The sequence below is a fragment of the Thunnus albacares genome, chromosome 16 (assembly GCF_914725855.1).
Source record: "Thunnus albacares chromosome 16, fThuAlb1.1, whole genome shotgun sequence".
NCBI classification, from domain to species: Eukaryota; Metazoa; Chordata; class Actinopteri; order Scombriformes; family Scombridae; genus Thunnus; species Thunnus albacares.
This window is the reverse complement of record NC_058121.1, coordinates 19,377,703-19,401,835: the sequence shown is the minus strand read 5'-3', so window position 1 is coordinate 19,401,835 and position 24,133 is coordinate 19,377,703. Positions and strand designations below refer to the sequence as shown.

At 41.9% G+C, this 24,133-nt stretch overlaps 1 protein-coding gene across 3 annotated transcripts in view; it reads right to left on the bottom strand.

Moving 5' to 3' along the window:
• LOC122965383 (kelch-like protein 29) overlaps nucleotides 1-24,133 on the bottom strand; it is a 219,385-nt gene that overhangs the window by 53,758 nt on the left and 141,494 nt on the right. For all 3 annotated transcript variants that reach the window (XM_044329397.1, XM_044329398.1, XM_044329396.1), the window contains 4 exons: nucleotides 20,341-20,479; nucleotides 13,811-14,007; nucleotides 11,470-11,582; nucleotides 9,898-10,044 (listed from right to left, as the gene is read on the bottom strand). In XM_044329397.1, the coding sequence (XP_044185332.1) occupies nucleotides 9,898-10,044; nucleotides 11,470-11,582; nucleotides 13,811-14,007; nucleotides 20,341-20,479 (596 nt within the window). The remainder of the gene's footprint in view (nucleotides 1-9,897; nucleotides 10,045-11,469; nucleotides 11,583-13,810; nucleotides 14,008-20,340; nucleotides 20,480-24,133) is intronic.

Genomic DNA, 24,133 nt, shown 5'->3' with positions numbered 1-24,133 from the left:
TTTAGAAAAAAATACCCTTCAATTTCCAATCTAAGGAAGAGGGAACTCCATGTTGCTCTACTGTATTTAAAGTCCGTTCGGCTCATGAGATCATATTTGTGGATTCGCGGGTCGTGTGAAATAGGTCCACGACTGACTCTTCTGACCTTCAGAGCTAAATTAAAGCTGTATATGGGGCAGTTTCAGCCAGGTGGTGCCCTTAGTGGCACGGCAGAAATAAATGTGCTCAAATGTCTCTGGGTGTGTGTGGAAATCTTGCTCCCATTTGGAACAGAAGGTGGACGGGCTAGAAGGCCCTGGGCTTGAATTTTTGTCTTGGGTCCTCTCTGTTGTGGATTTTGCTTGTTGTGAGGTTTTCATCCAAATATTTAGGTCTCCTGCAGCTGGAGACAGCATGCATTTTGTGTATCTCTGTGTATAACTATGCAATACACTCATGGACTGTCCCAGGTGTTTCCCTCTCTCTCTCGTGTTATGCATACAGGGATAGATGATCAATGACCTTGAATAGGAATACTAAAGTAAAGGAAACAGGTCACCAGGTGTGGAGCGGCACTTTAAGAAACAAGCTACTTTCAGAATTTTAATGAACGAATGAATTCTGAGCACAACCAGTCAGCAGGTCGCGAGGTGAAGGCAAGATGGACAGACTAAGCCGTGTTGGGAGTTCTGTGCACGTGTATGTGTGCTCATTAGCAGTAGTGTCTTGGCACGCTGTGAAACCACACCCAAATCAGCGCTCAATCACACTTGTACACGGTTAGTTAAGTTTCCTCATACCTGTGGAAAATAAATAAAGAAAAACAAAAGCATCCACTGTACCATCTGCAAATCTTAGCTAAACACAAACCCACATCTGTTGTAGTCTCTCTTCCACTTGCCAAACATCTTTAAAATGGCAGTAAAACTACTTCAAAGAGACAGCATCTGGTCTCTGCAAAAAGGCAAGGACTGCTACCACATAAATATCCACCAAAAAACGCACCCACACACACACACACACACAAACACACACGTATACACAGAGGCATTCACATGTGAATACAGAAATACACAGATGGTTAGTCTTCACCAGTAAAGTCTGTAGCGCTGCATTATAATGATGTGTTGTTTGTGGTCATATTTGTTGTAAATCTGGTTGGTGTGTTGGGTTCAAAGGTTGATTTAACTGTAAATCTTTTCGAAGAGATTAAGACAATGTAAAGTCACTCAGGCTGACCTGTGATTTAATAAACCACCATGGATTCAATTGTGGGACCGCCCTGTGTGTGTGTGTGTGTGTGTGTGTGTGTGTGTGGATGGGTCTGAGTGGTTGAAGAGTGGTGGGATAATGCTTGGATGTTTGTCTCTACTTTAAAGAATTAGTATCCATCTCTAATTCTAACTCACTATCTCTCCCACTTCTTTTTCAATTTCTGTCTCTCTTGCCACCTCCATTCCAGCTCCTCGCTCTTCCTCCCACACATGCATATATCGGCATGGAAATGAGAGAGAGTTGCACACTTGCTGCTAATATTCAAATCCAAACTGTCAGACCCTTACGAAAAAGGAGTCCTGCTTCATGCCAGCCATTGAATCTACTCAAGTAGAAAATATTGCAGAAACTGTTTACTCAAAATTCTTGTTTATCTTTTAAAATCAAGTGTTTTTTTTTTTTTTAAAAAGAAGAAAGTTTTCTTGTCACATTGACACTGCTTTGCAGTTGTGTCTTCACATCCCAGATGATTTTAGGGAACCGCAGTACTTTTTAATTTTCTTACATTTCAAGTTTTTCGGTGCTGGAGTCTGCACGGTCGCGTCTTGTGGTCACCGCCTCACCCATGGAAATGAAATGGATGGTTAGTTTTTGTCCAATCACATACCAACATGATATGCAAATTTTATCAGTGGTGGCAGCACCTTGTCTAATAACATACTCTTATGCAAATTTAAGTCAACTGTAATTCAGGTGTGCCGTACTGGACTGGACAGTTCATTGTATTTAATTACTATGTTGTTAATTACATGTTGTCTTCTTTTAAATCACTCGCCACTGAGTAAATATACTTAACTCGGAGGTGGGTGTACACCGTATTTGCTTTGCAAAGCTTTTAAATGCCATGGCTTACTCTGTGCAATGAATCTGTTTATGGATTGTAGAAACCTTATAAACAGCAAAGGCCCCTTTCTTCTACAACAAGTGGGCTTTTTTGTTTAAAAAAAGCAAATCATTGTAGAACATGCGACTGCCAAGAGGGATCTGTTAAAGAGTGAAATGATCAAATAAATTCATGTGATTTTGGGTTGAACTTTCAGAGGCATATCCATCCATCCATTTCCTTTACTGCTTATCCCCTAGAGGGTCACGGGGGAGCTGGACAGAGGCATATCCTTTTTGACAAATTACCAAGACAGCTGCACCATGATAATCCTTTAGTCCGATCCCTTTGCTGAGATATATTAAAAATCTACAACCAGCTCTTAACGGTTTAGCCCGTTCATCCCCCTCATCTTCACCACCTGTCTAAAACTTCATCCTTCTATCAAAACCCAAACTGTCAAAATTGTTTTCACACATTATGTTTGTGGAGGAGCTCTCCTCTTTTTGTGACAGATATATACACATATACTCCTAACATTAATATTGCAGATGTGTGCCTTCCTGGTGAATTGAGGCTTAATTCTTCAGTGTGGGTAATTAAATTACTCCATCATTTTACTTTATGTAAACCTGGATAAGTCACTTTTTTACATGTCTGAAATTGAGGTGAGGGCTGACTTTGCAGTACCTCGAAAGCTAATCCAAAGGTTAAGTAGATGATTTGATATTTAAACAGGCTGAAACCTTCCGTGGGTGTTAAGTCTGGTAAATATTGATGGAAGCTGAGGAAGCTAAGGCATGCAGGCTTTTACCTTCCTCTTTAGGGGCCATGGTGAGTGACTGACTACATGCACTCAATGCATGCCATATGAACTGTGTGCTAAAAGGGTTACATTTATATGGTGTGCATGCGTGTGACATGATCCAGGTAAATGAGAGTACTCACGATACTCAGACCAATGAATGACATGAGAGCAGGCGGCATGCATCCTACTCTCCATTTTGGGCAATCACTCTCTCATGCACAAGCACATAGAGGGGAAAGTGAGCGCCATTCCCTGCAGACGAATGGTGTGACCTGTCATTTTCATCTTCTCGCCCACTCGTGCAGGCAATCCTTGTATACTTTCAAACAGAGACGACGTCTAATGGATTCAAATCTTAACAGCTACTGTGCCAACTGAAAGATACAGAGCCTACTGTGCATTCAAAGAAAACACGGCATGATCTTCTCACATTCTTAATATGGAGTTCAGTGAGTTTTTTTTTTGACATGCTGAACATATGCAAGGAATCCACTGGAGTCTGAGGACATATGGAGACACTACTTTTAGTTTGACCGTCCACACATACTTTTCCCTGTTCCAATTTTCTCTGGACAAGGAGCATTAATAAGGAGTCCATATGTTTATCCGCTTGTATTCTGATGTGCAATCCAGGTAACACCTTGTGGCTTCACCTCTCTAATGGTCTGCAGCTTGCACATTGACCCAGTACACAAGCACACCAGGTTCTCAGTGCCAGTGGATGCACATGCCCAGCAGCCACGTCAACATGCATATACTGCTAAACAATGCAGCACAGCCCAGTTCTAAAAAAAAAAAAAAAAAAAAAAAATCTTCACACACACACATACTTACACACACATATTCAGGCAGGTGGACAGTGGATGTGAGTAGGTTTTTGAGCCTGGTGAAAGGCAGGGATAATGTGTCTAACAGGGAACCTCTCAGATCTGTCAGAGGCAGCAGAGAAGCAGCCGGGAGGCCGCCATCCTCTAACACAGATGACAAATGTCCACTGAGCATTTCCCATTCCACTACTGTCAGTGACAACTAACGCCTCTTACTGTGTGTGTGTGTGTGTGTGTGTGTGTGTGTGTGAGTGTGAAATGATTCAGTGCCATGGTGGCATCAAATAAATGACACATGAACGGTCATATCTATTTGCTTTGCTCTGAGCAGATAGGAGTATGCGTCTGCTTTAGTGTGAAAAATGGACAACCCGATGCTTAAAACCCAGCCCTATATGAAAGGAAAAAAAAAAAAAAAAACCCACACACATACTCGCTCACTGACTCACAAGTGTGTGTTCAATAGAGCGCGTGCCCATGTTTAGCCTCACATCGCTAACAAACCCACTCAGCTGAAATGACCACAGCTCGGTGTCCATTTGAGTGTGTGCAGGTTTCTGTGTGAAAACACACGCATGTGCCTTTTCTTCTGGTAACACATTATGGACGAGTAAAATATGCTCTTGCAAATGGTACTTAATTTGGGTTTAAGAGATGTCCTTGCTTTGCTGGGTGTGTTTGCGTGTTTTTTTTTTGTAGCTGCGTGACTACATGTGCATATCAGCCAGAAGGATGCATGGGGGGATGGAGAGAGATGTAGCGGACGACAGACGCTGACTGCTGCCCTGAGCAACTACTGACAGGTGCAATGTGTTCTCCTCTGAGGCCTATTTCAGCATGACTTCCTTCAAAGAACAAAAAACATTTCTTCTGCTCATTTCACTGCAAACATTAGTATGAGAGACTGCTTGATGTATATTAACGAAAAACATTCTGGTGTTGCCTTGCTTTTAACCTGAATTCTCTTTGACATCAAGTGGTATCTAGTAACTTCTGTATTTCCCCTTCTATGATATAGTGCAGTACATTTTCATTATTCATATGAATCTTGGGAAAACACAGAAGATTGCCTGCCTTTGAACAGATAGCGCAGTTTGTTTGTTCTGTATGTATTGTATTGCTCATGCAACACTTGCGTGTTTATAAGAGAGCCCAGTGGAAATGAGACGCCTTTGACTTGCTCTGGATATGCAGCCGCTGTGGTTGAGTGGCTGTGTTCAACTGGTTGCACACATCAGGACTGAGCGTGCTCTGGGACGACAAAGGACACAGATGAGAATGGAGGTCCGGAGTTCACTGGCTTGCATCAGATCCCGTCCACTCGCTAATACGCAAGTCGTATTCGGGCCAATATACAAGTGATTTTCAGGCTTGTGTGAACGTTTGAGTACAGGACTGGGATTGAACAGTGACATCCTGTTTTGTAAATCCTGTGTGTGTGTGTGTGTGTGTGTGTGTGTGTGTGTGTGTGTACATGCAGGAATGTGTGCTTGTGAGTTGGAGAGAAAGAGACAAAGAGGACTTGAGGCAGAGAGGCAGAAGAAAAAAGCCAGGACTGCTCGCTGCATCAATCTCCATTGTCTGGCTACGTCTCTTCAAGAGTGTGTATTTGTCACAGATCATGCTGGCGGCGGCCTGCGTCGTGTTCATTTCAGCTCACTCCACAACAGTTTCAGTTTCCTCTTCAAGGATGATTGTTGTGACATGAAGCTCCTCATCGCAACAAAACACAATTAACCTTTTCTTTAACGGTGTACGATGATGAAGAGTTTCCGTTTTGAACTTGGAGCTTAAAAAGAGAATCACTAAATTAAAAGTGAAGCTTCTGGTGAAAGGGTCATTTGTAGTTTTGAAGGTAAATGAATTGTAAAACCGTAAGGGAAACTCAGTTTATATCCCTACACAGCCTCAAAGCGTTCTTGTCCTTTGATAATTTTATACTCTAACAACATAATGATAGCATCATTTGTTCTGGGAATTTTTTTATTTTTAATGAGTGCCGTAGGAAAAAAAAAATCATGTTACCACATTACCAGAGTCAATTGTATAAAATCCCCAGAATAAGAACTTATAAACACATGAAGTAATACCTTTAACTATATTAATTTGGATTGGGAGCTGCAAATGTCAGGGCAGGCCATTGTTATTTCTGATGAGTGGACAGTAGGTTCTTCCTAATGGTAAGGCTGGCCTTTTTTTTATCAAGAAAATACACCATTAACTGTCCTTTTTAGCTGTTACATTAGTTGGCTACTTTCCAAAGAGCCTCTTTTGTCAGGTTGAGTCACCTGGCAAGATAGGATCCTTTATGAAATATGTTGAAGTGAGGCGTAATGGAAGTCCTATTCAGGGATTTGGCAGAGACTGGCCTGTTATAATTGGAGCCATGTCTGTGGTCGTCCCACAAAGGACTGCTCGGTGAAAGGAAGGACAGGTCTCTCTCTGTCAGCACCTTCAGAGAGAAAACACAACACAGGACACAGTTTTTCCACCCTCTTGTTTATGTAACTTATGAAAACCAGTGTCTTGCAGGCTGAATGTGGGGGCGGATTTACTGTTATTCTCAGATGTGATGTTTCACGATCAGTAAACTTCACTGTAGTGTTAGAGGTAAACAAAATTAATCTAAGGCTGCAACAATTTCTATTTATTCTATTTATTAATCTGTTGATTTTTTTCTTTTTTTGATTACTTACAGTAATATGTTTGGCATTTTTGCTCAATAAATGAATGTAGAATAATAGTTTGATCTTTTGGGAAATGCCCTCATTCGCTTTCTTGACAAGAATGAAATGAGAAGATTGATACCACTGTCATATCTGACAGTTAAATATGAAGTTACAACTAGGAGACATTTTTACACCGATCAAAAAACCATAAAAAGTGTTAGTGAGCTTGACAGATGCTAGTAGGCTGATTTTTTTTACCTTGGGACAGTGCAGATTAGCGCTGTTTCCACTCTTATGCTAAGCTTAGCTAACTGTCTCCTGGCTGTAGCTTCATATTTAACTATCTAACAGCCATGAGAGTGGTATTGATCTTCTCATCTAACTCTCAGCAAGCTAGCGAATAAGTGTATTTCAATTGGAAGAGACAAGTGAATGAAGTAAAGAAAATCGTTTATTCTAACAGATGATATAGTGATAATTAAGTCTTGTCAAGAAAGTCTTTGGCGCTTAGACTCTACAGGAGATTTTGTAATCAAGGGGGCATCAGGCCCTGAGCAGCAACAAGATAAATCTCCACCATGGAGTTCCAGATACTGGTGGTGGTGGTTGATGACTCTGCTGAGAGTGATAGGCTGATGAAGTGATGAAGCTGATGATTAATCTGCGAAGACTGGGCGGTGATGGGGAGGTGGAGGGTCGCGCATAACGGCAGCATGAATGCACTAAAGCTGAGAGAGAGAAACATATTCAAAAAGACAGCAGCGAGATGAGAGACTAACAATGGAGGCTTGTCGCTGTGCTATTGGATAGATGTGACCAGCTGATGTGAACAGCTGATGCGTGAAAAATGTGAATGGCAGGATGGTATGAGAAATAAAACTACAGGTCTAAGCATGCAGAAGATAATCTTCCTGACTAAACTTTTGCTAAAACATAAATCAATTATCAAAATTGTTGTTAATATTGTATCTACTGTTTCAACAATTAATGATTCCAAATGCTCCTCTCTTGCAAGGGTTGTTCCTTTTGTTTCCGAAGCCTCTGTCACCCTTTGTTTTCCCACTAAAATATACAAACACAGACATATGCAGACGCTTTCAGGGTGACACACCTTCAATGACACCCAATCAAAGAAAACTGAAACAGCTCTCTTTCTTTCATTCAGTCCCTTTGTGTCTCATAGCAAAGCATTATTAACGCTCAAATGCTCTCCCTCCTGTCTCAAAGCGATGTCCAGGCCTCGTTTCCTGGTGCTATTGGATGTTAGTTGACAGCATAGCGGAGAGAGAAAATTGCATATAATTTACGCAGCGCCTCCAATATGCCACTTTTCCACTCTATAGCCTGCAGCTTACATCCCCACAGCACATGCACGGACACACAAACACGCAGACATGCATACGCGCGTTCTCTAAGGTGAATGCGAACGCACACGAACTTAGCTCCCGGCTTAAAGCATTTCCTTCCCCTCGCCTAAGTTTTTCAGCAGTGCTGTGACATTCTGCCCTGACATGTCATTAAAAAGTGTCACAGGTTCTGGGGGAGTGATTTCTTCTGCGCTCTTCCTTCAAACGGACAGAAGGGATGGAGGTGAGGGATGGTGGGAATGATGAGCTGCTGCTGGACCATGCGTGTAAAGTCAGCCCTCAGGGTCACCTAACCTTCTCCTGTAGCATGATGGAAGCAGCCTATTCTCTCTCTGCTCTCTCCTCCTCCTCCCCTGTCTTCACCGCAGGCGCCAGGGCTTGCTAGTTGTTTTTTCGGTCACACATGGGCAGGAGATTTGAGCTTGACCGAGAGCTCAATCACATCTCCGCTGCCTGGATGTCATAGCTGTGCACAGAGGCACAAACCGATGAATATCAGATTAGAACACAGGGCTCTTTTTTCCCCATCCCCCTCTCTTCATTTCTCACCGTCTTCCTCTTTTCTCAATCTCTCTTCGCCCGTTTCTTGTCTTCCTGTCTCGCTCTGCTTCTTTCTCTCGCTCCAACTCTCTTCCCACTTCTCCTTTTTTCTCTCCCTTTCTTTTCGGAGACGGGTGACCCGGGTCTCTTGTCTCAGGAACCAGTGCGGTAGGTTGTTCAGACAACCGGGAAAATGTTCCATTTCTTTTTTCTTCTACTTCATCTGAGTAACTCACCTCTGCACCTCTCCATTAGAGTGTGAGATTGCAGGAATCCGCCGGACTGAGCTGGCTGGAGGTTTTTTCGACGCAGATGACAGGGATCGTATGTCCTCTTAAAAACTATGCAGTCTTGTTGTGGTTTTTCGTAAATTTGCTGGACCACCGAGTCAAATTTCCTATCAGTCACCCCATAAATTTCAATTTTAGTGGATTTCTCAGTAGGGGTGTTTGATAGCCGTGTCATTAAAACTTCTTCAACACAGTTTCTGTTTTAGTACCTATGTAAACCACTCTTCTTTCACATTTCTGACAGGCATAACCATCGGCTTTCAATGGTTTTTCCTTATACTTTGTGTTGCATTCAATACTCTACAATCCTTCACTACAAAACACTCAGTAGGCATGATGGATTTCACCATAATCTCAGAGTGCCACATATCAAAAGATAAATGCTAAATGTTTAATCCAAAAAGGTGAAAAATTCAAATATTGACGTATATGCCTCATAAAAGCCGGTGCCAATAAAGTTACATTGATTGCAGAGGTCTGCACCGAATCTGATCCAGCTGATATAAGGCAGTTCTCCCCCTTGCTGTTTGATGAGAAGACATTACTCTGAATGGATGACTCTTCCAGTGATGGATCGCTGTAATTTATCTGATAATCTCACCTCCATTTTTAAACAGCCATAAAATACTTTAAAATCACGAGCTTTAAATTCATGGTTTTGTGACGGAATCCATAAAAATCTCATGACCTGAGGTTTTAACCGCTGGATGGATATCTCTCTACGACGCGTCCTATTTACCTTTTCATGAACGTGAGCTTGAGTTGATGCTCTGACCTTGACGCTTATCGATTCCACGTTTGTAAAAAATTTGACCTGCTGTACCTTGCTGTCAATACCTAACTTAGGGATATAACCTTTGAGGATGATTAACAGCCTCTAGAAATAAATCAAACCATGTTTAGGGAACAGAAAAAAGGACGGTGGCTGTCTTGTGTTTTTGTTGGTTTTTTTATGCAGTACAGTGTCTCACAAACAAATGAAGTTTAACTAAGAATAGAGCGCATTCGAAGGGCAAGGCACTCCTGGGATTATGAACAACTGCTGTGTTAAGCTGCATGTGCAGCACAAAGTTGATGAACACTAGCAAGAGAGAACAAGGAGTCACTTTTCTGGTTTTTCACACTGTGTACCTCTCAGAGCAGACAGCAAGGGTCGATAGAACAACTACACTAATACGGCTGTCAGTGGTAACGAGGGTTTTATCTTTTTTTTTTTGCCTCGTGATACACACAATGTGTGCCCATTTTGGAAGTACACTGTAGTGTCGGAGCAGAGCAGACATACACTTCACAAACACACTCAGCTGCCTTTTATTACCTGCACTCTAGAGTTGGGGTCCTGTTTTATCCATTTGATGACGGTCTCATAGACAAGCTCTTCAGCCTTGGTGTTGAGACTGTCGTTGGATAGATAGGCCACTAGATCCTCCTTGGACACACTCAAAATCTCTTCCTGTCCTGCCACCTGAGGAATTATGAACTGGTTAAACTCCTTAAATTACACATAAATATGTTTCCATAATTAGAATTACCAGTATCATCTCTAGAGGTGAACTCAGATTATTTTGTAATTATATGAAACACTTTCACAGACCAGCATGTACAGTAGATTTGATTGTTTGATTTGATTGTTATTATATGATTACGGACTGCTGATTCAATCATGCAAAACCACATATAATGGTAGGATTGTCATTCTACACAAAGATGCATTTGTTCCATGTTAAAACTGACACCAAAATCATCAGCAGTTTAATGGAGGGTTGATATTGAAACTGGCCGTGTACCCAGTAACAATGTTTAATGCTGTTCAATTTACATGTTGTGTGTTCTTAGCCTGGTTTGCTAATGTAAACACCTGGTAAGTCTACTGTACATTCAGGAGACACTTGGTTTGGCTCAGAGTTGGAGGGTGTGTGGACTCCACTGGTTCACTGTGACTGTAACTTCTGGAGTGCAGCGTGCAGTAACCAGGGATAAGATAGCATTTCATGGCAAGTAAATACCTCATAAAACGTCTCTCAACTCTCATCTCATTTTCTTTCTCATATTTCTACATGTGCTAAATACAGAAGATGTGACATCATGTGAATGTGGAGGTGAGCTGAGCTGAGTTTGTAATGTAACATGTGATTACTTTTGCTCCTGAGTAATTAGTCAAGTATTACTTTTTATAATATGTAGTGTGTAAATGCTTACATTATTCACGTAACTTGCACAACATCACCCATTTATCAAGTGCACAAAATACATTGATTACTACTGTTTAAACTTCCTAGATATCCAACTTTAATGTGAAAGATGACTGAGTTAAACACTGGTTAAAATCTATTTATTGTCTTTGCCGGCTAATGAAAATGTTTAATTCTGTTTGATTCACTGGCTTCGGCTACAAGACAAATAGCTGTATTGTTACAAAAGAACATATACATAAACTACATCCTATGTGGTAAAAGCCTGAACCTGAAAGAAACCTTTTAATGTTGCCACTAGACTAACAAATCCATATGATATGTGCTAATCTAAACTAAAAATGCATCACATTTAATGGGCTTCATGTATGTTTTGCATCATATCCGACTAACCGTCACATTAATTTACTAACTAGATCAGAAAAACTTTAGGAGTAAAATGTGTTTTCACACTCCGCAATATAAAGATTTCATGTGTGGAGTCTCAAAAAATGGTAATACTGAGGTAAAGTTAAGTGATTTGTTCATTTATTGATCACTATAGATATCAATTCTAATATGGTTATGATTGCAGTCACATTTTATTGCCGTTTTCTGATTTATGTACTATTCTCTCTCAACTGTGAAGCCTTTTTGTAATGCTGTTCCTCAGTCTGAGATCAATAAATGGATTGTTTGGATGATAGATCTCTACCCACCTCGGGGAAGTTCTGCAGTGCAAAAGCTTTGGCCATGTTGTGGAGCTCCGTGCAACTCATGGCTTCAGCCATAGCCAGCACTCCTAGACAGTTAGCTGCAGTCAACTGTTTTTCTGGGGTCAATAAACAAGGTTGGAGAGACGGGGAGGGGGGAGGGGGGGGGGACAGACAGACAGACAAGACACGAGAGGACAGAGAACCAATACAAGAAAGAAACAAGCAGATTGATTAAAGCAGGAATAAAACATCGTTCAGATATCCATAAAAAATGAGACATAGAGGACTACGGAGACGGAAAAAGCGGCTGCAGGTAACACCGACCCACAGCCTATCGGGGTGTGTATCTGCCAGAGACTAAGGTAGAACAAGTATAATAACTCAAAACAGCTCCGGGGACAAACAACGAGGGGAATCGATCGCTCACAACCTCGGCAGGAGGTGGTGGATGACAGCTAGTGGGATTTGGGATTAGCTGGGCCACTTTAAAGAAGTCCTGTCAGATCTTGGGGTCTCCTACACACATACCCACAGCTGAGAATATATAAACTTAACCAGCGGAGAGAGGGTTTACGTTACCGTCTGTGATCTTTTTATAGGGTGCAGCAATTAAGGTGGTGTGTCTGTAATTTTAGTTTTTTAGCACACAATGCTATTTATCACAAAAAAAAGAGGGAATATGTTGGTGGTGTAGTCCACACACATACACACACACACACAAATACACACACAAGCAGACAAACGCATGGATACACTGGGTCAGTGGCCACTGAAAGAGGCCTGATTAAACAAAAGCCATTAAAGGGAAGCGACGCCAGGCCTTTTATCACAAAAGTTTAAAAGTATTTCCTAAACAAATATCAACCAATTAAGGTCACCTAACATCTGCTAAATCACGACTAAACAAAAGCCAAACCAAAGACCAAATAAAATCAGCCTGCATGCTGCATCAAAGTGGGGGTTTGGGACTAAACAAAAGGCTGCCTGAAAATGACCCTCTGTTATGCCATTTGGGCAGATGAAGAGTTATTTCGCGGTGCATGCTTGCATAGTCAGAACATTATGCTGCACAATCCTCTCATCAGTTTCTTCACTACCAGACAGCCAGGTTTGCAATTTAATGTGTTGCATAAAATTGGGTTTTGTTTACTTAGATCAGCCTAGAAAAAGCCCTGCAATTGAAAATACCTCCCATAGTGACTGATATGTTAATAGCAGTTGGAATATGGGAGATGTTGCTAATTCACTTCAAATCTTCTGATAATGAAAAAGTCATAATTTCTCACAGAGCAGCTGGCACAAAATAAGTGACTTAGTTTGGATTTGCTTGAATCTGAAGTTCTGTGAATAAAAGTCAAAGTGGTATAAGTAGGTCGAGGAGATGTTTGCCATTTCTCCTCAGTGTATTTGTTACAAACTTCAATAATATCTGACACAGTATCAATTTCTCTTTTCTCAAGGACACGCGCTCGCGCCTGTATTTCCTCCCTTCTAATATGCTGAAATGTCATGAATCTTGTCGAGAAAGAATGGATTGACGCCTCACTGGCAATGAAGTCTACAAATGGCTTCCCTGTTTTCCCCGTTTTTTTTTTTTTTTGCCCAAATCGAGAAAAACAAATCAATAATGTGGCTGCTGTTTCCCTTGTGCTTTCTTTTCACTCCTCTCCTGCCTGCCTGACCTTTTTGGTAACATGCACTTCCCTTGTGTTACCGATACCCAAAACAATTTATTAAATGGAATGCAAAACCTGACATTTGCTGCTTTTTGGTTGCCTGACCCACTAAAATCTGGAACATGCCATTTGATTTTCATGTGACCCCCACGGGCTCCTGAAAGACCCTCCCCTTCTTTGCTCCACTTTCCATACCTTGTCTAAGTATCAATCTGTTTTGCTATTTTTTCGATTCCATCATGGTTCAGGCCAGAAGATTTGACATTTAAGTGACAATTGTTCCGTGACCTTTTTATAAGTCTGCCCCCGTGCTTGGTCCTGCCCACTGGGACGAGATCTGAGGCACCGTGCCCGACTGAAAGCGTTAGCAGGCACAATTCTCACACGGCTGCTAGCTTTGGAAACATGACAAAAAGCAGTGTGATGTGCCAGAGTCAGGGAGGAAATTTAGGCTCCACAAGACATTCTGTAAGGCTGTGCATAGTGATGAAGCATGACAGCGTATGAAAATACACGAGGCTGTAGACACTGCATGTATCAGGAAAGGTCGCATTGGAATATCTGATGTAATAAGTATGCGCACACTTGCTGGCATAAGCACATAACGCAAACACACACCCAACAACCCCCCCCCCCCTACCCTCCCCGTCCCCTTCTGCTGTTCCTACCTAGGAAGGAGACACAGACTTTACAGAAGGTGTTGAACTGGAACTTGTTGGCGGCCTCCAGCAGCGTCTTGGCGTTGGCCGAGTCGATGACCAGCGATCCCGTGTAGACGAACTCAAGCAGCAGCTCTAGCACGTCTGCGCTGATGTTGCTCATGTTCAGCTCCAGCATCTCCCCGTTCCGCGTCTCCCCCGATGACCTGATCGATCAATGACGGCAGAGAGAGGCGAGTTAGAGAGATTCTGAGAGGAAAAGGTAAAAGAAACAAAAACAAAAAGAAGAGGCAAGGGACACAGATACGTGTATGCTACACACAACACCTATAACACACCTGGGCCAGTACGAGAGTGGGGAGAAAATAAGAGAATCATTACACAATAAGATAAGAACGTAAAGTGAAAAGGGACAGAAACAGAAACTTTGAATGGTTTCTACTTTTTTTTTTTCTATGGGGCTAGCAGATTTGCAACTATAGTGCTGCATCTGAAACAAAATGTACTCTCTGAACAAAGATTAGGCAAACAAAAGTTATTGCTTTGTTTCAACAGGCATGCTTGTCACATGTGTGTTTTCATGTATGCATAGTTTTAAAAAGGTGGATATGCATACATGGCAGGGTACATACTGTATGAGCTATCTGACAGAAAACAGAGAGAAAGAAAGTGACAGCACAGTTCATATACTGACACATGACATAATGCAGGCAATGCCGGTTAAAGCATCTCGTACTGGAGAGCACCCGCTGTTCGTGAGCCTACGCCGATGCAATGTGCGTGTTGGATATCAAAGCAGCGTATCCACTCCTACTGGCATGGTGTAAGAGGTGCCAGGGAGTGCTTGGATGAGCAAATTAAATAGAATATGATATCCCTTTCGTAATGCGGAGCCTGAGATGTGTGGGGAGCGGGGGGCCGCTTTCAGTACTGGGCGACGTTGTGACTTCACCGGGATCAAATGGCCGAGATTAGTTCACATGCAGGATCCCCCCGAGGAGGAATGAGAGCGTTAAATAACACCTCGCCACCCATGTTTAATGTCCCATGTGAAACAATAATCCACTCAAGGGCAAAATAAATGGAATCAAAGCCCCGCAGAACTCATGCCCCCACTACTATGTCTTTCTCCCCTGCGGCTATGGACATCAACAATATGAAAAGTAGCCTACATTAAGATGGATGGAGGCTGTTTGCTTCTGTCACTCATGGTAGCACAATGATAACGCTCTGTCTGATTCTGTGTGTGTGTGTATGTGTGTGTGTGTGTGTGTGTTCACGTGTGTGTCTCTTTTCCTTTTCTGTTGAAGCCAGTTTGTTGGATTAGAAATCATGACAAACAGTCAGCATTTAGTGAGACACAGACAGCAAAACAAACAAGATGAGACAGGTAGACGGAATGGTTAGAGTGAAGACGGAGGGGAGTCGATGAGGAGGAAGCAAAAAGGAGGGAGGCAGGGCGAGACAGTTCTTCCACAGGGAGCCAGCAGCCATCCTTCTGAGGGAGGGGTTGGGTTGTTCCATGACTGTGCCTTGGTCTTTTAAATAAGAGATACCCCCGCCCACCCCCGAAAAAAATCCACCATCACACCTAAACAGAGCCTTTGTCCCCGCTGCAATAATCATCAGTAGCCTGTAGTGTATGAACTGAGACATTAGTCGTCATTTAAAGCGCACTCAGGAGGTGAGAGGGGAGAAGGACATCCAAAAAAATAAAATAAAAGACAATGGCATTTGTCTCTGGATGGACATTGGCTGGAAAAACCAAGGTAGTTACTCTTTTTCCTCCTGCAAAGCAAAAAGCCACATAGTGTTATTGCCCTTTTTCCGCACAAAGCCCTGCAGTGGGGGCAGGTAGTAAGAAAGAAAGGAGGGAAGGGGAGTGTCGTTCAGGGTTAAAGTGATGGAGGGAGGTGGGGAGAAAAGAGGGGGGGGGGAAAAGAGCTAAAAATAAAAGAAGAGCATGCTCATCAACCTGGTCAATTAGTGCAATAGGAACCAGCTCGAGTGGCAGTTTGTTTTGTCTGAGCACTTATGTTATGGAAATGACTTTCTGGAGCTTCTAAAAGAGGTGGATATTTATGCTGCATCTGATTGCAGACTTGAATTTAAATAGTAGAAAGATGGAGGCAGGGAGGACAGGAGAGACAGAAGAGATAGGAGAGATAGGGCGAGGGGTGGAATGGGCGGGCGGGGGAGAGGGGGGGGGTGGGGGGGAGGGAGGGAGATGGGCACACTCAGGCAAAGAAATATGTTTGTGAAAAATGCACCACTTATTCAAGAGGAAGTCTTAAAATCAGCAGACTGTCAAAATGGTGGTGAGCAGAGGCAGAGAGGAAGGAGGGGAGAGGCAAAACACACACACACACACACACATACACACACACACACACTTTTCCTAATACATCTTTCAACCTAAAAAAAAAAAAGGCCTATTTTACAGGGAATACATTTAGCTTGTTCTTACAAGACCATTTATTCTGCGGGAGTACATACACTACCAAGATATGTTAAGATAGAAGCTTATTCAGATGCAAAGCCTACACTGTCTGGGCTAAAAATGGCTTGCATTCATTACATGTTCTGTCACAACATGAATCAGGAATGAATTAATTGTTTATAAAATAAACAAAGATAATGTGATAGCTTTATCAGATGGGATTCATGTTTTGCATGTGTTTTGCTGCATTGAGGCCACGGTATATTTCATCCGAAACATCAGGCGTGATACGGGAGACGTCAAGGCTATCTGGCTTGGAACAAGTCCAGTTTGTGTCAGATGCTCTAAAGGACAAAAAGGACAAGGTGACAGGTGGAGAGAATAAAAGCCCAAACCTCCGTCCAAGTGTGAATACAGGGCCATCAGCACAAAAGAAAAACCTTAACATAGACATTGGATTGACAGAACGCTTGACACAAAAACTTTACCTGAAACTTTCTTTTGAGGAGTTATGACATAAAATGGAAATATCTCCAAAGCCAATATATAAGAGATTGGTGTAGAGCAAAAAAATTCATCATTAATTTTACAATTAAAAAAAAAAAAAACCCTTACAGGGCTGAACAGTGCACTCAGCTCCATTGTTCACACAGGGCCGACACTGTAATGGGCTTTAACACAGCTCTCTACCCATCTCAAAGTCATAAAAAACTCTCTGAGTCACAAGCACAGGAAACCATGGGCCGACAAGAGAGAAGAAGAAGAGAGAGAAACAAATGGCATGAAAGCATGTGTCAGGACCGCTCAAAGATTCTGAGCTTTTTACATTACTGTGGTGCGGAGATGCAGTGGCCATAAATTAAATGCCTGCAGAGCACACTTATTGGAAAATCCCAAGGGGTAAAATGGAATTACCGGAGATGATCTGTCTCCCTGCTCTGTGCATCGGCCCTTTAAAGGGTAGGGTAATAGGTTTTTGGGTGGGGGCGAGGGCACACGTGTGCGTACATCTCAGAGCGGCATTACATCCTTCAGGTATCATGGGGGGTAAGGTGGCAGGTTGGCTGAACACATACTGTTGGGGAGGCCTGAATACTTTCTGTGAGAGGGGCAGTGGTGGAAGAGCACACTGCAAAGAGGGAGACAGTAAGGTTTTGTTGAAAGGTAAGATTTGGATTTTTTTCCAGAATAGAAAATGATAATAAATGGATGGAACATATTTCCTATAGCATTCCAGTGTAAAGGTTGTGTTTTTGTTATTTTAAGTACCATTTTAAAATGTCTCATGAGTCCTGTGGAGTATCTCTGAATAGGAAAATTTTCTAATTCTTTAAATGAATTTTCACAATTACTTTACCTTTGCTTGCTGCTGCATTTCCACTCATTGCCAATGAAACCATTCATTTCTTAAGTGAGTACTTTGTGTGTATGTGTGTGTGTGTGTGAGACAGTGTGTGGGTAGACCATAGAAAAAAAAAGTATAATGTGAACTCTCTAACCCTCCGGTATTACATCTCTACTTTCTCTTTGACTAATGGCAGCCTGCCTGGATAACACACAATAATTTTGTCCTTGCATCCTACACACACACACACACACACACACATATACACACACACAAAAATGAATACAGTAAAGCACACACGCACACACTTCGTGTCAAGTACATTTACACACACAAATTTTCAATATTTCAAGTACATACTGTACACGTACAACCTGGTGGTTTATAGCGAACTGACAGGGATGGCAGTGAAGCTGGGGGGGAGGATGGGTGGGATACAGAGCAAGGAAAGGAAGTCTCTCACTCTCTCTCTCTCTCTCTCTCTCTCTCTCTCTCTCTCTCTCTCTCTCTCTCTCTCTCTCTCTCTCACTCTCTCTCTCTCTCTCTCTCTCTCTCTCTCTCTCTCTTATTTGACCTCATAAAGATGTGGACAGTAGCGAGCCACGTGCAGCATCAGTATAATTCCAGCCGCACTGGAAAAGTGACCTGAGTGGCACATGGGAGGCCGTAACTCAATGACAGACAGGCCTTTGGCAGTCTTTGCTCCTCTCTGACCGAGCTTGCGACACTCTGCCTGGCTGCGAACACCGCAGAGCTGTGACCAAAATGGTCTCCTTTTATCCCTTCATATTTGCTGCCTGAACTCACTTTTATTCATTTGTTTTTTGCTCCCTTTCTGTCCTTCCCTTGTCAACATTTCACTGCTGTCCTCTACTGCAACTTTCATTTCCATAAAGCCGAGGTGCCACATACCTTATAAAATCAACAGCAGCCTCTGTTGATGGCGTCATGTTAGCATAACACTAACGGTCATGACTTCATTAGATCAAACTACAGACGTCTTACAAAATAAACAATTGGTTTAACAAATCTATCAAATAGCCTCCAGCGTGAAGTCAGCTGAGAAAATTTCTGTTTTAGACAAAATCTCATAAAAAATGACAGTGTTATGACAATAAATCAAAGTAGTTTCAGAATTAATTAAGCAATTAATGAGAATTTGCTCTATTAAACTGTCAAATTCAACAAGAAAAATCAGACAATGTAGGCAGCAGCAGGCATGAAGATGAGCTTGGTGAAATTCAGCCCACTCCTCTGGGAGCCTGGGTGTCTTTCAGGGGTCCTGTCTTCATGCATAAATGAACTGGCTATGTCCTGGATAAGAGGCACAGACAAGACAATCTGATAGACAGGTTAACCAGCATGGGGGCTTAAGTTCTCTCCAAAGTCACTGCATTCTCTCAGGAAGGTTTCCTGCTATTGTCAAGGTCAAAGAAAGTCTCTCTTTTTTATTCATGGGGTGTATATGAGTGTTGCTGTCATGGAGATGAGTGGTCTTGGTACAGACGTGGCTTTGTGGCTTTTCTAACTCTGACGGAGTCTGTTCTCTCTCTGGTCTTCCTCACTCCATCCCCATTCAGGAGGAACAAGTGTATCTTGTTGGCGAGCGAGGAGGCAACGGTGGCTGATAAGCAGCTCGCCACTCTCTGAGGGGCTCGCTATGGAGGCAGCATGGCTGCAGGGAAAGTGGCAAACTCCCCTAAGGCGTTCTAGCTACTGCTAGCGACTGTGTGTCTTTCTGTTTGTCTTTGTCTTTGCTCAGCACTTCATCCCTAGCCATGCAAAGCGAGTACAAACACACAGTCACACACGCAAACACACCAAAGCAGCAAAACAACTTTGGGTCCAGGGGACTCTCAATCAAGCCGAAAATACCTGCAAGGATTTGAAGTAAGAATGAGGACATTAGGGATTTATGGTATTCCCTCTTCGGAAAACAAGTCAGATAAAAAGAGACATACTTGCGCTATCAGACTTTATACAGTCATACTCAGGCATGTACACACACACCTGGAGACACTAAAAAGCTGCCACACAGACACACACACACTTGTATGTAGACAGGCACGCACGGAAACAAAACAGCTCGTGAAGACAAAAAAATATGGAGTATGAAGGGCAGAATACTAGGGGAATACTTAGATCCACATCAAATGAATACATTAGTGGAGGGTGGTGTTAACCAGTCAAACTGGTGGCTCAGTAAGCTGTCTTAGATGTGCTTTTGTTTTGTCCTTTGTTTATGACTCTGAAATGTCTTTTTATTACACTAACCAAGATTTATTAGCATATGAAAAGGGTATTTTTCAGCAAAAACTCAAGAATTAGCAACAGAAAAATATGGTAGCTTGGGAGACAAAAATCCCTCTGCCCACAGAAGACAGCGTGGCTTTGGCGAATTACCACCCAAAGTGTAGAATGTATGATTCTTTTGTTTTGGCCCTTTGGTGAGTTTTAAAACATCCCCAGTCATGGAACATTTTCACTGCTCATTAAAATGGAAATGTGGTTAAATTGCCCTACATGGGGAGGAAAGGTAATGACGAGGGTTGACCTTTTTCTCCAGTTTCAGATACATTCATTTGAGTGGTAAGAGGAAGGAATGGCTGCTGGCCCTGTGCTAGGAACCAAAGTCTTCACACACCTGCAAGAGAGAGAGGGGAAGGGAAAAAAAAAAAAAAAAAGCGACACAAATGCGCCCTATGAAAAGAACAGATTGGATCAACAGCTGGTGGGAGGGGAGCGAAGGCAAACCTTTTCACCAGGTCCTTGAAATACAAGCTGCAGGAAGCTAGAACATTTTGGTGGACTTCAAACTCTTTTCCTTCAACAATAATTTTCAGGTCTGTAAACTCTTTCGCTCTGCGCTGTTGGTTCAACTCCTTCAACATCTCTGTAGAACAAGAAAAAGAAACAGACAATGCCACATTTTGGTTTAGAATTTTCTCTCTTCCATACATACAAAAACAGAACAAAACTGTTGAAAAGTGCAAGATTGTAAAAACACAATACAGTATTGTTGGAGTCTTAAGAAACAGTGTTCATTATATGATAGAGAAGAAATGACATGTACATATTTGATTGAACATTTCAGCAAAGGCAAAATGAAGTGTGTATATAAAACAAATAGCAGAGAAAGGTGCATGTAAAAAAAAAAAAGAAATAATTAGCTCACATGTTCTATAATGTACTGTACTGAGGAATATGCAAAACCTAAAGCATGTTACTACATAACAAGAATATTCACAGGTCATGCACATGAGATCAAAAACACTTGTTTAACTGTATTTGACTTCTGTAAAAGTACACCGGAGCACTAGAACTTCAATGAAGGGAGCTGAATGAGATTCTCAAGTGTCCAAAAGAGACACTATCAATGCATTTTTCATCCTGAAATAAAATTATTTGGCTTCTCACTAGTGTCCTACGCGGTGTAGAGTTGACCTTCAAATATTGCTCAATGAGAAAACAACTGCCCCATATCTTTCTCTCTCTCTCACATTAAAATACTCTTCGCTCGCCCCTTGTCTTCCTCTCTGGTAAGACCAAAAAAAAAAAAAAAAAATAGACTAGAAAAACAGGGACAGAGCACAATCTGAGAAAACATGCTTGGAGCAAACCAATGTGCTGTTGAAGGCCACGGTACACAGTGAGTTGTATAATTTGGTGTAGAATCACCATGTTAGGCCTGGCCTTACTGTAGCGTTGGGTCGGAGGCGCTTGTTTCTCTGCGTCTTAATGAGGCACCATGAGGGGATGCTGAGAGAGAAAATCAGCGGGAGACTAGCAACTTATTCTACAGCCTTAGGAGGGATAACCAAACGCTGAAGGTTTGTTAATCTCCTATCGAGAACGCCACTAAAACAGAACACTAAGAGATTCAAATGGTAAGCTACAGGCACGGTAATGTGGGACATTATAATTATAGAGGAAGCCAACTTCTGTGGTGTCATCTTAGAATTAACAGAGCATTTCATAGCAACTGCAGCCTGTGAGGCATAGTAAACACTCATTTGCCGCAAAGCACAGTCTGCATTGGGTATGGGCACATATTCCATGCTGGGAGAAGATAAACAGTGGCCGCAGCATGGGGTATGTGATGATTCACACGAGAAAGGTGGCAAACTCCCACCAGGGTTACTTTTCAGTCCTTGAAGTTTGTCCTGAACAACTAATCTAGATGCTACCTTCTTGATTCATTTATTTGTTGCCTATAATGTGTAACAAGCAAGGTGCGGATGTGTGTGTGTGTGTGTGTGTGGATGAATATGTGCTTCACACAGCTATCTAGCTGCTTAATGTGGGAAACTGATCAGAATCACGATTGTATTGGCGACACCCGAGCTGAAATAAAGGAGTTTTTCGTTATCATCCTGAAAGAGGTCTATGTTCACACCAGACTCGAAGCAGGGATTTAATTAACCTGGGATGACACTCGCCCCTCTATTGGGCTGGAATATCCACTCATTTAGCTCCTTCCATTCTCCTGACTGACACTAGGAGCTCAGCTCTGAATTAATTTGGTAGCTGGAATTATACAGTATAAAGACACATGACAAATAAGGTGCAATTCAGAAGCGCACTTTGGTAAAAAGCCTTTTTTGTGAGCGCCGCATCCTTCAGAGTTATCGCATCAAGGAATTAATGGCCAGAAGGAAAATGACCTGGTTATTAAACATGCTGAATAGAAAATGGGTGGGGGGGAAAAAAAAATAAAAAATAGATACAGTTTTTGACAATATGTCTGCTGTATTTTGACTAGACGCACAGCTGCGTTGCTTGAGCGAGCCATACACGTGCACACGCACAACACAAAGGCTGGCATTTGCCTTGTCTTTCATCCATCTCCCTCCACTCTCCACATTCCACTCCATTGCTGCTTGTCAGTTCGGCCGGCTATCTGATTACTGTGTGGGCATTGACTGTGAATAGTGAATACACAGTAGTTTTGAGTTTGCATTAGTGAATCTCCAGCGACCGATATGGCTCTCACCTCCAATCAGCCACACCGCATACCATCCATTTACCCCGAGAATAGAGAAAGTGAGAGGGGGAGACAGAGAACTCCACTTGTCAGCAAACAATGGCCGCCTCCCTCAGAGCTGTGTAGACACACCTGAATGCCTGATGGAAAAGCTAATTATGGCTTCTTGGGGGTGGATCGGTGTGTGCCCTAGAACAACTCATCACCACTGGGGACCATGAAACTGCACATGGCGTCCCCATTCTCAGGTCTGGCGTGGAGTGTGGTGAGAGGCACAGCCATGTTCAATGGGACCGCAACCGCCTTTGAAACACCAAACGTCTCAATACTCTTAAAGGAAAATCTCTTGAGGACTGAGTCAAGTTCTGCAATGGAGAATTGCACTTGATGGATAAAATAGTGGTAAGGTTTGTTTTGTTTGAAGTAGACAGAAATTCTCAATGGGACAGTGAACGGTACAGTGTATCACGGACTGCGAGCAGTGATGAAACATACTAGCGTAGTTTCCTGCTTTCCTGTTCACAATAATAACACCACCCTACGCTGGCTCTTCATGATTGGTTGGCAGTCGGCACAGGGGGTTTGAAGAGTGTGCCAACTCTGCTGCTCAGCCTAGTAACGCTGTACTACTGTCAAACATCTTTCAGCGCTCTGGCCAATGAGGTCCCTGGGTGCAATTTGCAGTAACCTATCAGTGTGTACTGTGCTTCCCTACTATAGGGTGTAGTAAATTACATACTGAGCTGTGATAGGCTGTTGTAAAAGGGTGCCACAGCATGCTATTGGTTACTGAACTTGGAGCCATTTTAGGGTTCAACATTTAATTTACATTTTCCTCTGTAGTTCCACCATTTTGTGTTTATACAAAAAATCTAAACATACATCATATTTCTTCTGTATTTTTTTTGAGGAACTTGCCAACTCATCTAAGTTTATTTAAAAAAAAAAAAAAAAGATTACAAAGAGCAAAGAAATTATATAGAAATGGTTATTGAGTGACGTTATCGACATTTTTTGTGAAGAGAAAACTGTCGTGGAGTTTTAATTTTCCTTTGCTCACAAAATATCTGTTAAAAATTGATTCTTACAATATACAATAAATAATAATAATTAATATAAATATAATACACACATAAAATTCAACTTACAATGATAAATATGTGCATTTCTGGCAACACAGGATTGGATTTTCTGATACTTAAAGTTATAAATGTATAGCTTTGCATCATTATAGTTAATAATATATGATTGCTTTAAAATATTACGTTATTTGTTGTATGTTATTTTTTTGGCATTATTCAATATTTAATAATTTAAATAAATATTTGTATCATTTTTTTCAGAGCAAGTAGAAGAAGGTTGTACGGTGGAAACGGTGATTGATGTAGCAAACAGTGACTTTCTGACAATTTTGTATGGCATTTAAAAATTATTTCTTATCGTTCCTGTTGCCATTCTTATCTTTACTGACACATAATGCCTCTACTGGACAAAGTAAAAATAAAATCAGCCACATATCTATCCAACTGGATGACATTCTGTATTGTGCTGCAGTGATACCTT